We start from the raw sequence: 14,742 nt of genomic DNA, 5'->3' as shown, positions 1-14,742 counted from the left end.
GACCTGACAACTTCAACCTCCAACAGTTCTATTTTCTTAAATGTCCATCGTTTTAATTGGTTTTAGTTTTACAAGAGGGGCCAAAATATAAGTCCATGAATCAATACATTAGAAGTCTTATAGAATGTTACGAAAACGCAAGCTGGATAATCAATCAAAATCACCATACTTAACAAGCCAAAGTGAAATGTTTTGAGTTATCACAAACTGAGAGAAAGACATCATTCTCAGCTCGTTTATTCCTACATCGTTGCATTATATCCCTTCTGGATATTACAACAAAACAATTCATTTTTAATAAACGTACCCTATATCTTTCAGTGACAAACCAATATTAAATAGTAACAAAAACAAATCCATAATCACTAACTTTGATTTGCTGAGACTTTGCAGCAGAGAGTGCTCATGCATGGCTGCAATCCACTGTTATCTGCAAGAGCTATAGGGACAGAGACCAAGGCTTCTTCAAACGCCCTAATTGCATACTGCATATAGTAACCACTATATTCTCGTTCTCCATAATATAACAGTTCATAATCATAGCAATGGTGTAGAGCTTGGCTATAAAACCTTGCAGAGAGTGAAAGTACCCAACGCCACAGAACAAAACCAAGACTCGATGGAGTTTGATCATCAAACCAATATAAGTATCCCTCCAAACGAGCAAAGGATATGACTCTGTACTCAACCTCATCAAAATATATGGTTTCACCATGGATCAAAAATCAATAGAGTTGTAACTCCTGTCATCAAATTTTCATTAGGAGCGCCGATAAAACCATCCTTGCCAAGCTTGAGAGAACCAAAATTCACCACTTCATGCCCGAGCATGCAATTTCTGTGATGCAGCCTTGATGTGGCCTTGAAAGCCCTCATACCAATGAAAGGCGCCTCATCCTTTGACGTAAGCTTCAACTGTGACAGGCGGAACTCGAGAGCTCCTTATTGACTTGTAAAAGCTTCAAGCTGACAAATTTTCTGATTTCATACTTTTGTAGAATCTTAAAATAGGATCCAGTATGTTCTTTTCGAGTTACAATTAAACAATTTTTGGTCACTATATATATTATTTACATGAGTTCTTAGTCAATTTTGGACATGTGACTTATGGCATATTATGTTATTCTTTTAACTCCTTAACTTGGCTTGTAGCAGCCAATCACTAGTTTCTTAAGACTTTATCATACCAAAATGTTTCGTATAGCAAATTAAGCTAGATCAATGAATAAAAGGTTTCCAATAAACAAAAACAGCATCAGACCCATTGATGAGTGTGTTGAGTGCTATGTCAACGGAATCTTCTATGTATTTCGGATAAGACCACTGCGTCCATATATCACTTCTATCATTTTGGGTAATACAAGATGGAGATGAACTCCCTCATCTTAACACAGGTCTTAAAGAAAGCAAAGAATCGAGACACACTCGCCATCTTAAAAATCGATTTATGCACAAGCATGATCATCTCAAAATTCAAGACATATTTTTTTTGTAAACTCGGAACATGTTTCTATTAAGCAGTTATAAATGCACTCCTACACTAATTAAGAAAATCCAAATGACAAGAAGTTTATAAGAAGAAGAGTGTTGTTGAATCAAAGCACAACATCTAGAGATTTCGTAAAGTAAAAACCACCAGCAATCAGACCATGATCACACCACTGAACAACTTTACCCCAAATCTGACCTCCTTCGCGTCTTTCCAGCGAAATCTTCGCAAAACAAATCTCCCCAGTGACTCCTTTTTTGCGAAAAAACAAAACCAGTTTGCCAGCATAACTCACAGCCTTTGCCCAAAAATAACCAACACGTCTCATCTTAGCCAACACCTTTTTCACACCTTTCACCACTTGCCAACACTTGTGCTCTGGATCATACGCTATCAATTCGTTATCAGAAAAATGGTGGTAGTACAAAACATCATCAACAACACAAGCGTACTCCCAGAACTTCGAACTCAGCATCTTGTCCGTTTCCCATTTGCTTTCCTTTGGGTCGTAAACAAAGCTCTTCATGCCATCCGTCATGTACATCTTATCAGCCATCACCACCAGGGAACCATCACATACCTTCCTCACTGGCTTAGTCATCCCATCCTCCCACGTTTGTGTTTCTGTGTTGAACACCAACATCGCCTTTGACTTACCGCGATATCCAAAGACGTAGACTCTCCCGCCAATAACGCCAGCGACTGTATAAGACAAGGGCACAGGCATCCTCGGGAGATGTTGCACAGTGTGAGATGTACAGTCGATGATGTAAGAGTTAATCCCATCAAACACATATATCCTTGAACCCACAGCTGCAACGCTTTCATAACGAGGCATAGCAGGAAGCCCAGGGATTAGGACCAAGCCCTTGTCTTTCTTTCTTTTTCTTTTCTTTTTTGGTCTAAACCCCTTGTCTTTCTCTTTCTGGCGGAGCATATACAAACGTTTATACATGTTGTCGTCGTTGTCCTTTTCATAGAGGACAACATAGAGACAATGTTCAGTGCAGCCCAGCGAAGATCGTCTTGCGTATATCTCAAGGGCGGGTCATAATCTAGTTATAGGGTTAAAGACATGTCTTGAAAGGGCGGGTATATATATATTGAAAACTATTTTTGTAATCATATTTGTGTTTAATATTAATTTAATTTAATATAATTTTTTATAATTATATTAAATAGTCAAGTTACATAATTATACACTTATGCCATATGCATTTCAGAAATTATTTTTAAACTTTATTTCTAAAGTGTGCAATATATTATATTTTTTAGTAGTTACCTAACATAATTAGTCAAGAATATTCATACTTAAAAAACTCAACTCGGAATCGACCAAAAAATTAAAGTTTCATACTCTATTAGATCTGGCCTATATACTCGAATGGTTCTTAAAAAAATATATCCGTAAATCAATATTAAATCCAACCCGCACCGAAAATAAAACAAAATTTTTGAAAAGTTTTTTGAAAATAATAATTTGTAATATATTATGTTATATATATATGTATGTGTGTGTGTGTGTGTATTTGTGTAAATAGATTAATATGGTCTTCATTAACTTTAAGTAAAATCACATTTAATAAATATTAATTTTTAATCAAATAAATTTTTAAAAACTCTTTTAGTTAAAACCCATAAAATATATCTTTATAAATAGTGCTTCCATAATAATATCAAATACACATTTAAAATATACTAAGAATTTAAATTAGATATTGGCCATTTAATTAGGTACCAAATAGAAGATGACAGAAACCTTTAAGTATAGATCGGAGAAAAATGGTGGTTACATCCACGATATAATGTTTATATTTAGTTCTATGCAATGGTGCGATTATTATGCTGAAGTAAACATGGCCTGCCCGATTATTATGCTGGTGGTTCCACAATATATAATTTTATGCAGTTAGTATGGTTGAAAATAATTAATTGGACATAACCTATATTAATGGGTCACACAGTTGTTTTAATAGAATAGATGGTTAATTATTTATTTTTAAACCTGTTGATATTTTTAATATTTTGTGACCAGATTATATTAACTGATCAGGTTTCGATTTAGCTAAATATTTGCATACATGATACAATTAACTGCTTTACCACACGTGGTTATAGAGTGACTTCAATTTTCTGGGTACCCGAGTTTGAATCCCCTCTCTTTATTTTTCGTCTGCTTCATTTTTTATTTTATCTAACCTATACTAAAAGGGTTATATGAGCATCAGAGAGTGTGTCCACGTAGGACAATTAAATCAACCAATGAAAACAGGAAGATATGCCACCTCAGCTTAACTGCAACGGAATCGTTCTTTTTCATTATGCCATTGAAACACGAGTGTGTAATATCTCGGCAATAAATTTTCTAAAAAGTCGATTCAGTTTCCTTCGCAAGACGATACCTATTCTTTTCTCTAACGATGGAGATTGATGTTCCTTTTTTATAGGCCACAAAAAAAGCTCAAGGCCTTGCGGATTCACAATCTCCTCTCCTCCAAAGCTTACGCCGCTATGGCCTCTTCTCTTTCATATCCATCTCTTCCTCTCCGGTGAAGAAGAAACTCTTTTTTACCTTCCATGTTCTCTGTCTGTGGATTCGCTACTCCAGTCTTACTCTACCATCAACATCTTCGCCAGCCACAATAGCCATCTCCCTGGATAAATCGGAAAAGCTATTGGTGCGCCGTCAAAGGATTGTTGGGAGTAAACGTTCAATGGTGTATCTTCCTTCTCTTATCTCTGTTAACCTGATTACATAGCCTTCTAGATCTTTTTCTTTGGTTGTGATGAATTTTAGGGATTCCTTGTGAAGATCTCTGATATTAACAAGCTTTATCAGCCGGAGAATCTGCTTCTATATTTGAATACGATGTTGTTAAAGCCCGGATTTTCTTTTCTATCTGGTTGTTTTTGAATTCCCAAAATTTGATTGAGCTTTGTTTTGTTTTTTTTTTTGTCATAAGGCGAGATTACAAGTTTGGATCAGACAAGGTCATAATTGATGGGCTACAGATATTCAAAATGGTCTGATTCATTTTCTTTAAGTTCAACATCTAATGGCTCTATCTCCCCACTTCCCCTGATTCGATTGTATGTTTGTATTATCTGTAATGGAAGTGTCCATCTCTTGCCAGGGATCATGTTTACATGTTATCTTCTCATTTACACAAATAACCATACCACAAGAAACTTTTAATCTTTCCACCGATTGCTGTAACTTTTATACAAATTGATTACTATACTGCAGGAAGCAATCGTTTGTGTAGAAGACAAGCAAATGAGTGATTTTTTCTTCCATCTAATGAGGAACCAAAGGCTTCCAAGCTCCAAAGGTACATCAAGTGTAACTATATCTATCTTCCTTTAAAGCTTTGCTTTGCTTATATGAATCTTCTACCTTGAGGCTAAAGATGCATGCCTGAACTACTCATTAGAACTTTCAGGATGGAAAATCTAATTATTTGGGGCTGTTCTTGGCTGAAATAACTTGTGCAGGATTCCTTCAGACGTGTGGTCAGCATTTTTTAGGATTGCAGAGCCTGGTCTTTTAATCCTCGCTCCTTTATACCTAAGTTTCTGCTCTATTAAACATAATTACATTTCCTTTTTCTAGACATCATGGGATCATAAAGAATTCAAGGTTAATATCAATGGTTTAGTTGAGACTGCACCAGTTCCTGAAGAAGTCTAGAATATCCACTACGGTACTCCTTGGCCCGGTAATATTGTGCGCGATCATCCTGCCATGAACAAGGTGATATGCTCTGAGGCGTTTGTTGTTCATTTTGTTATATGTGTTGTGTGTATACATTACTCCCAAACTTATCTGTTTATTTTTTCATGTTACTCCTGTGAAAAGGTCTTCCTTGGAAACAAAGGTCTTAACGATGTAGAAAACGATGAGCTGCCTAGGCTGGTTTATGTTCTCGTGAGGAGAGAGCCCAACTGACCATCATAATAAGGCTGAAGAAAATAAATTTATTGGTAAACGATTATGCTTAATCTTTAATTGTATTATTTAAAGTGAAATATAATGGTCTCTCGCAAACTTAACTGTGTTTACTACATCAACAATAACAAAGCTCTTAGAGACAAGCAATGTGTTTCCAAAAGGATCTTTAGTCGGGAAAAAGATTTGTTTTGTTTGATTCCCTCAACAAGAACTATTATTTGCAGCACTTGAAAGTTGACCAACAGATGAAAACAAGTTTTTTCATGACTATTTTTAATCCCCTACAACAAAGAGATTTCTTACGGTAAAAATATAACATATATCAACTCTAGGGTCTCAACTACTTGTGATTACGTTGCTGACATGTGAGCAATCTTTTGATGATTGGTTTGCCTTTCCCAACAGATTTGTGAAAATATATTAATATTATGTCAAACAATCCACCAAACTTTTTTATTTTTAGATAATTATTCTAAATTATATTTGACAAAATGTATTCCAAGTTATATAAGCGGCATGCACTTTTTCAGTATTGTTGATATATATCTTCTCTTTGTATTTGAGAGAATGATACTTTATATATTTTACACATAAAACTTAAATATCTATTTTTATAATTCTATGTTTTTTTGACCATTCATATTCTTGCATTTTAACTTATATTTTAATTTAAAATAAAATACATTAATTAGAATTTTAAAAATTCACCGGTTAACGATGGCTGGCCGGAGGCATCTTCGTTAATTTTTAGTCTTTGTGTGTAAAGCTTTTAGCCGGTTATGTTTGTAAGTTTCAAGCCTTTCTATATGGATCCATTGTCATTTTCTGGTTGGAACAAAATCTTTTATGGCTTTAAGTTTGGTTGTAATCTTAGTGTCTGGGGATATACCTTTCCGGCGACTTTGTAACTGCATGTGTATCTTTGTTGTTCCAATGGAATATTTCAGATGTTCAATTTTTTTTTAAATCGTTTAAATAATTAAAATTTCTGTAACATTAGTTTTAAAAATAGAGAAGAAGTAGTATTTTCCTTGATAAATATCCAATGAATTTAAATTTGAATAAATTAACGAGTCATAAGTTATTTAAAATGATACTCTAAGAACACATGATTTCACAATTTTTTTAAATATTAGTTAATAATCTTGAAACTAATTGTTACTACCATTTTATCGAGGCATGTGGGTTTGGTCGGGTCGGTTAGTTCGTTATTTCGGTCGATCGAAATCTTACCGAAGTGAATCACCAAAAAATCGGTTTGGTTTGTGGTTAGTTCGGTTACGAAAAAATATCAATTTTTTTTTATTTTGGGATTAGTTTGGTTATTTCAGTTCGGATTTTGGTTAGTTCGGTTCGGAATTTTGATTAAGGTTTGGTATTGTTTGGTATTTTTAATTTAAAAAACAAATGAACCGATTATCGAACCGAAACCAATTTTTTTAAGTTTCTGAACTAAACCGAACTTTCTAACCGAACTAACCTAAAATCAAAATTTTCAATTCGCTTCGGCAGATTCGGTTCGAGTAATAACCGATACCTTATTTAATCTTTAAAGGTCAACATAGGAAAATTTTGATGTAGGAAAAATTGATGAAGTCTCACATTTTATCGTAATTAGGAAATGCATGTTAGTTTTACACACTTATAAAAATAAATATTTGAAAAAAAACTATATTATTCGGTAACTAACATTGACAAAGAACATATAAAAGTTAACAACACAGATGGACTACGAAGTAATGATACTTTGTCATTTTCTTCTAAAAATGCATGAAAGTTATTATTAGAATACCTAGAAGGAAAAACATTGGGTATAGTCAACCTTTCGAAATGCAATTTAAACACATACGCTAACTTGAAGAGAAGTTCAATGAATCAAGAATTTAGAAAACACACACATCAAACTCTTGCCATGTATTTTTTTTGTCACACATTCTGTAGTTTTGGTCGAATAATATATATAAATATTTATAATTTTAACAAAATCTAAAAAGTATCAAAAACTTGAATTTAATAATACACAAATCCGCGCGTAGCGCGGATAGAAGACCTAGTTTTAATAAAGAATAAAACTGTACTTTCCTCCTTCTTTTTAACCTATTGTTTTTTTTTCTGAAACTTGAGTCGACGCCTCCTGTTTTTTTTCCATTGATTTCACTCAATTGTCATCATATTTTACTCAGTTCTATGCTTATTTCAGTAGATTAAACTAAAATAAATTAATTTTAACATAGATTCAACCAAAAATTGAATCGGGTATAGACGTATAGTTCTTCTCTTTATCGGGTTGGTTGCAGAGAGGTTCAAAGTTGTAGCAATTTATTAATCAACATTGACGGAGAGAAAAAAAACATAGATTCAACCAAAATTGAGTTTATTTAAGTTTCTGATTTCAAATCATTTAGATAATTGAAGGTGGTTTGACGAAGAAAGTGGTTATCGAATTTTACTCTCAAAAAGTGGTTATCGAGGACATGATGTATTTAGATAATAATCATTTAGATGCAGTTATAAAAATAGTTGGACTGAACTTTTATCAATGGGTCACACTGCTGTTTTAATAGAATAGATTGTAACGCTCTAATCGTCAAAAATCCCTAATCTCAAGCTCAAATCAACAATCTATACTATATGTATAAAAACTATAAGCATTGACCGAATAGGATTTAAACCACTATCTTAATATGTCAAATATTACAAAATTTCAGAACTTCCAAAAAATATTTTTCCAAAACAAAATGGAAATTCATACAAAAACAGTAAATTAACAAAAAGGTTTTTTTCAAATTAACATTAACAAATACTATTTTTTCAAATTAACATTAACAAATACTATTTAAATTTTCATACAAAATTAATAAAATTGATATATATTACTTTTTGAAAACTGACAAATCTTTTTTAAAAAATATATATATTAAGAAAAAATAAGATTTTTTAAAAAATTAAATATAATTTTAAGAGAAAGTTAAGGAGATAAGGTGTCCACATGGGATTTTAAACCACTAATAATAATATGTTAAATCCCTATTTTACAAAATTTCAAAAGTTCCAGAAATATTTTTTCTAAAATCTATAGAAATTCATAAAAACTAAGGTAAAATAAAAACAATTATATAAAAGAATGAATTTACTATTGATTTATTTTTGAAAATTAACAATTTAAATACAATTGTTTTGAAAAATAAAATATATTTTTAAAATTCCAAATAAAATAAACTAAGCTAGCAAATAGATATCGTTTAAAAATAATCAATTTGATATATACTATTTTTAAAAATTTAATAAAACTAACAAATTTTAGTTAATAGAATAGGACTTTTGTAAATATTAAATATAATTTTAAGAGTCCGTATAATATAAAATAAACTAACAAAAATAATTTAAAATTAACAATCTTGATAATATAATATTTTTGAAAATTGATATAAAATTAAAATTTTGTTTGAAATAAATATAAAATTTTAAAATGTTGTTTGAAATAAATAAATTTTTTATATTTATATTTCAAAGCTATAGGAATTTAAATCACATATGATTAAAAAGTTGAAGTTACATAATATTTTTTCACATAAAATTTAAAATATCAATAAAATATACCAAATCACAATTTAGTTTGATATTTTAAAATTTTAAGATTTCCAAATATATTTCCTACAAAATGAAGTAAAAATTAATATTCTAAGCTTATAAATAAATTTTTGATAATTTAAAACCAAAAAATTAGACAACTTTAACATATAGACTCACGAAATTAGAACCTCTTCTATTCAATTGATTGACAACATAATAGCAAACAGACACAAGATAATAAAAAGTGTTGACCCTATAGTCAACCTATCTGGTTTTCAGACCTAAGAGAGCATCGTTCCAAAAGCTGGTTGTGTCTGCATAAACTGCTCGAAATTTGGGGTTTGTGTCTGCATCATCATCGGAGGAGGAGGGAAAAGGGTGGGCATGAGAAGATCGACGTTGTTGCAGCCTTGTTCCCCAAGTAATAAATCCATGTAATTAGTACCGTAATTTTGATTACACTGAATATGCGGCTGTTGTTCAAAGCTTGGAAGAGCAGAAGGGTTGGCAAATTGAGTGATCGCACCATTCTCATGGTTAAACAACAAGATGGAGAATTTGCTTTGTGGATGATTCATCGTCGTGGTGGTGGTGGATACATCATCAACACAATTCTCGCTGCTACTACTCGGATAACTCAATAGTGATGATGCTTGATGATGATACACATTAATTAGCGAGGAATCATTAGAAGATAGATCCTGGGGTTGATCAAGATGAAGGCTTTCTTTGAGTGTCTGTAAGCAACTCTGCAATGAATCCTCAAGCTCTGACACTTCTTGGAAGAATTTGTTATCCCTTTTCCTCAAAGACTCTTTCTTGTCGCGGATCATCTTCTTGTATAGAAACCCTGAGAGGTTGTTTCTTTTCTTTCCCTTTTCTTCTTCGCTTAACATGCTGTATCGCGCTGCCATGGCTCTAACTTTGGCTTCCTCGTTCTCAGGCCAAGTCTTGACTAGGTTTCCTTCACGGTCGTACCAGATGATGCACACATCCACACCGCATACCTCCGAGAGCTCGAACGCTTTCTTGAGAACCGTAGCCGCTCGTGCGTTGTACAAAGAAGACGAAGGTTTCTTGAAGATGGTATCTTTTCTCACCGACAATTTTGTTCTTTGTCTTCATCTTCAGTCTCTCCAAACTCAAGAAGAACCTAATTAGGGCTTGGGACTGTAAACACTACGTACTAATTAGGGAATCAATGCTCTAAGAAAGAAGAATGCCGTTTATTACTAACTAGGTAATAATCCGCGCCTTGCGCGGGATGTGATTATTAGTTTCGTTATTTTTAATAAAAACACATTAAATCTGTTTAATCTGGATATTGGTTCAGTTTTAACTTATTTTTTGGTTTATTCTGTTAGAATGTTTGATTTTTTAGTTTTTTTTGGTAAAAACCAAAAACTATTATTATTTGTTTATTTTTATGTTATAAATTTTAGATAATCGTCATGTCGAATCAATAGTTTCATATTATAGTTTGTAAACGGATAATAGTTCAAGAAAAAGAAAATAAAATTATTAAGACTAATCATTTCACTACAATTTGGTCGGTAGTGAAAGAAGCATTAAGAAAAAAAATATTTCAACTTCCAGAAAAAAAATAGATACTTCAGTAGTGGTAAACACTTATAAAGTGCTCACCTCAAGGTGCACATGTATGTGTATGTAAAAGTATATAAAAATAAATGACAAATATATAAAGATATTGTTAATTAATATTAATGACATTTTTGTTCTAAATAATACATGAAAGATAAAATTAAAATTAATTAAAAATTAAAAGGCCTTGACATTAGTGAATTTTTTTATATAAAAAACTCAACTGTATCCATAAATAGTTGTGGGCACAGATCGAATATCCGAGTATTTGGAGGCATTCATGTCGATTCAATCTTTAGCCACTTGGATAGTCGGTGACTATGATATTCGAAATGATTTAGAATTTTAAAGAATATCCGATTTGATCCGTAAATAAAATTTAAAAAATAATTGAAAATTTAATAATAACGTTTTATTACAAAAATAAAATATTATTTACTTTTTAAATTTTAATACCTAATATAATAAATTTAATTTATAAAAATATTGTAAAACTTATATAAACTATAATATATATAACATATATATATATATATAATTCTGTACATATATGTATATATATGCATATAATAGATCGAATTTGATAATCGCTCCTAAAAATATTGGTATTTGTGATTTGCTTTTCTTTAATTGTAGTAGTTGATTTGCTTCGTAAAGTTATGGATATCCATATTTTTTGGTTCAATTCAAAAAGGATAACGAATTGAATCAAAACTTATAAATATTTTGTCCAACTTTATCGGTAAACAATAAAAATAATATATATATAGTTTAGCTTTTGATTCGTTATTTGTTTTGATTCGAACCGAAAAATCCAAAGTTTTATTGGAACCATGCATATGAGTTTTATATTCAAAAAAAAATACAAAATATATAGTGTGAACATATTTATGAATATAGTGTGAACACATTTATGAATATAGTGTGAACGCGTTAACATATTTATTATCAAATCATTGTGAGGCTGCCACGTGTCTATTATAGTGTGAATGCATTTATTACAATGCTTCTCCTTTAATATATAAGAGATTTTGAGAGTTCACTATAGGAATATACGAAAAAGGAAATTATAGAAAAACGAAATTAGGGGGGTGATTGGTAGTTGCTGTGGGTGCTGTCCACAGCCCTATTTATTTCTACAGCACCAAATTCAGAGCAATCAAGCTTTAATTTTTTTTTTGAAACCACAGCTCTTAAAATAACCTACAGCTGTATAAGTGCTCTGCAGAGCCAAATATTCAAAGCAATTTTTTAGTGCTTTACATAAAATTCTACAGCAATAAAATCTAAAGCCACAGCAAAAAGTCTACAGATTTTTTTCTACAGCAAAAATTTTAAAGCTACAGCCATTACCAATCGGACCCTAGAACATCTTATAATTTCCCTTTTTAATTTCTCAAGTAGCTAAATTAAGAAAATATAGACGTTCAAAAGTCTTACATTAAAAATTTGTAATTGAAAGTTTAATTTTTTGCTATAACAAGATACAAATAATCTTAAAATCATATGAGTAAGAAGTCCAATTTAATAGATATTTAAATTAATATATATATATATATATATATCTATTTTAGCATTGTTTAAATTAAACTATATACTATATGAAAATACATAACTATTTTAATTTAAAAATTTCCATTGAATAAGAATTAAGAACTTAATATTTTATATTTAATTTTAAATTTTTATTTAATATTTAAAATAATTATAAATTACTAAAAAAACAAATTATTATTAAATAATATAGTAAAGTTTCATTTAATATCCATAATAAAAATATAATATATATATATATATCTATTTTAATTCTAATGTAACTTATTTACATACAATATAAACAGATAAAGTGATGTTCAAATTATTTACAATAAAATGATCGTAAATAAACAAGAATCATTTTTTGTTTATGTGTACACATCAATTTAATTATATATGTAATAGTTACTAATAATTATTTAATATATATTATTATTTTATAATACTTAAAAAAACAAAATAAGTAATAATATATAAAAATAATTTGCACAAACAATAGTTATTATGCTCTAGGTGCAAATCTTAGCCTAGTATATTTATTTCTTAAGGACCATATATTTTCCCAATGTAGAGCTCTGTAATAGACTTTGAAATGTGGATGAAAAGGCTGCAACTTGATCGCTCTTTCGACTTGCTGATAGTTGGTGCTTAAACAGGTGTTAAACATGACATTCTTGAAACTTAATCGGAGCTTAGATTGTTTCTTAAATAAAATGCAAACTTGATTGCCAATATATCTAGTTTTGAGGGTTATATTCTTACTTTGTGAGTTGATTATACGCATAATTTTGTTGATCGACCCCAAACCAGAGTGGTGAATGATACATGGTTGAGGAAGACAAAGGCAGAGCAAGAATTACAGACAGAATCCATGATACAAGGTTGAGGAAGACAAAGGAAGAGCAAGATACTTCTCCCAGTAGTTTTTCATTAGGTTAGAAGAACAACAAAGAAGGCTATATTTATTCATGATCATCACAAATTCAAAAGCATATAAATGTTATCCAAACTCAATTTTGGTCCATAACGGTGCAAAAAAATGTGAAGGAGAGTAGTAGGGAATTGATATTTGATTATTAGAAAGCCAAAAATACATTGATCAGGCAAGAGTGTCCTCCTCTCTGGCTTTCCGCAGCAGCTCTGCTCTAACCCTCTTTACCTCCGCTTCCTTCTCCATTCTTTCTTGCTGCACATAAACATACACTTTATCACTACTTCAACAATGAGAGGTTAGCACCTAATCAAACTGCAAACACTAATCTAAGTGCAATCAGCGAAATCAAATCCAAGAAGAACAAATCATTGAGGTGTTTTCTTACCTCTCATCACTACACCATTGTTTGTGCTTTCACATTAAAAAAGGTGACACATTGAAGTAAATAAATCAAACACAAGTTAAGGTTAGCTTCTTATCATCACATCTTACCTGATGAACTTTTCAAATACAATCTGATCTCAAATCAATCTAAGGATAATTGAATCAAATTCTATAGCCTAGCGTTATACCTCAATCACAATAACTCGATATCGAATCATTTCATAGAAATGACGACCAAATTCAAGACAAAAGAGAGAGTGAGAGAGAGACGACTCGAGAAGAGAAAGAGAACCTTCTCGTCTTGGTGAAGAGCGATCCAGACATGAACTTTGTCCATGGACTGCCAGAAGGCGAAAGCAGCCAATGTCATCCCAAAGTAGGTCAACACCTTCACCATCTTCTTCTCTTCGCCGCAATCTCCTTCCGCTGCTTTTTCGATAACAAGAGTCGCAGATCGGTCGGGAAGAAGCCCTGGATGTTGTTGGATGGTGTTACGGGGCAATGATCTACTGCGGAAAGATGCACCTAACTACTGTGTTACCATCTGGACCGTCTAATCGTGAAAATGCCACGCTTCGTTAACGTCATAGGCGCATATAGGGCTGGGCAAATAAACCGAACCCAAAAATCCGAACCGAACCCGATCCGATAAAAATGAATCCGAACCGATCCAAACCCGACATAAATACCGAATGGATCCTGTTTTTTGGTATTTTGGGTTATGGGTATTATTCGAACCGAACCCGTACCTAAATGGATATCCGATAGAACCCGAAACATTTAAAATCACAAAAAAAACTTCTACCAAATATGATCTTAATTCTTAATATGTATCCAAAATACTTTAAGATATTATTGAACTTCTAAAATAATTATATGTTACATGAAGATTGATGGTGGAATGTGGCGGTTGATGCCTGAAGTTTTTAGATTTTGGTTTTGTTTTTATTGAATAATATTTCTCATTTCATGAGAACTTATTTTTTGTTTTATGATTTCATTTATCTGGTTTTCTTTCTATCACTAACTATGTTTATCTTTTGCTTGATTTTGAATGATCACGTTTGATGTTTTTTCTTATTTTTGAATCGATTTTACTTATGTTTTGGCTATTAAAATATGTACAAATCATGTATTTTAAATCCGAAGAACCGATTTCATTTATGTTTTAGTTACAAAATAGGTACAAATCAGGTATTTTTAAACTGAAGAACCGACTGGGACCCGAACCCGAAAGTACAATGGGTTATACCGGTTCTTTGAAGATTTACT

The 14,742-nt window shown here is 31.5% G+C and overlaps 3 protein-coding genes across 3 annotated transcripts; all 3 read right to left on the bottom strand.

Moving 5' to 3' along the window:
* Positions 1-1,595: 1,595 nt before the first annotated feature.
* On the bottom strand, positions 1,596-2,444 carry LOC106371750 (F-box/kelch-repeat protein At4g38940). The gene has a single exon (XM_013811851.3). It carries the CDS (start codon positions 2,442-2,444, stop codon positions 1,596-1,598), a length of 849 nt encoding a protein of 282 aa, XP_013667305.2.
* Positions 2,445-9,295: 6,851 nt separating this feature from the next.
* Positions 9,296-9,928, bottom strand: LOC106355259 (agamous-like MADS-box protein AGL93). Its single transcript, XM_013795242.2, has one exon. It carries the CDS (start codon positions 9,926-9,928, stop codon positions 9,296-9,298), a length of 633 nt encoding a protein of 210 aa, XP_013650696.2.
* A 3,166-nt stretch (positions 9,929-13,094) lies between these two features.
* Positions 13,095-14,026, bottom strand: LOC106371743. The gene is made up of 2 exons (XM_022689055.2): positions 13,763-14,026; positions 13,095-13,338 (listed from the first exon to the last, which is right to left on the bottom strand). Exons 1-2 carry the CDS (start codon positions 13,865-13,867, stop codon positions 13,252-13,254), a joined length of 192 nt encoding a protein of 63 aa, XP_022544776.1. The 5' UTR covers positions 13,868-14,026; the 3' UTR covers positions 13,095-13,251.
* Between the last annotated feature and the right edge of the window lie 716 nt (positions 14,027-14,742).

Source organism: Brassica napus, chromosome A7, assembly GCF_020379485.1.
Source record: "Brassica napus cultivar Da-Ae chromosome A7, Da-Ae, whole genome shotgun sequence".
Classification (NCBI taxonomy): domain Eukaryota; kingdom Viridiplantae; phylum Streptophyta; class Magnoliopsida; order Brassicales; family Brassicaceae; genus Brassica; species Brassica napus.
This window is presented reverse-complemented; position numbering and strand designations above follow the sequence as displayed.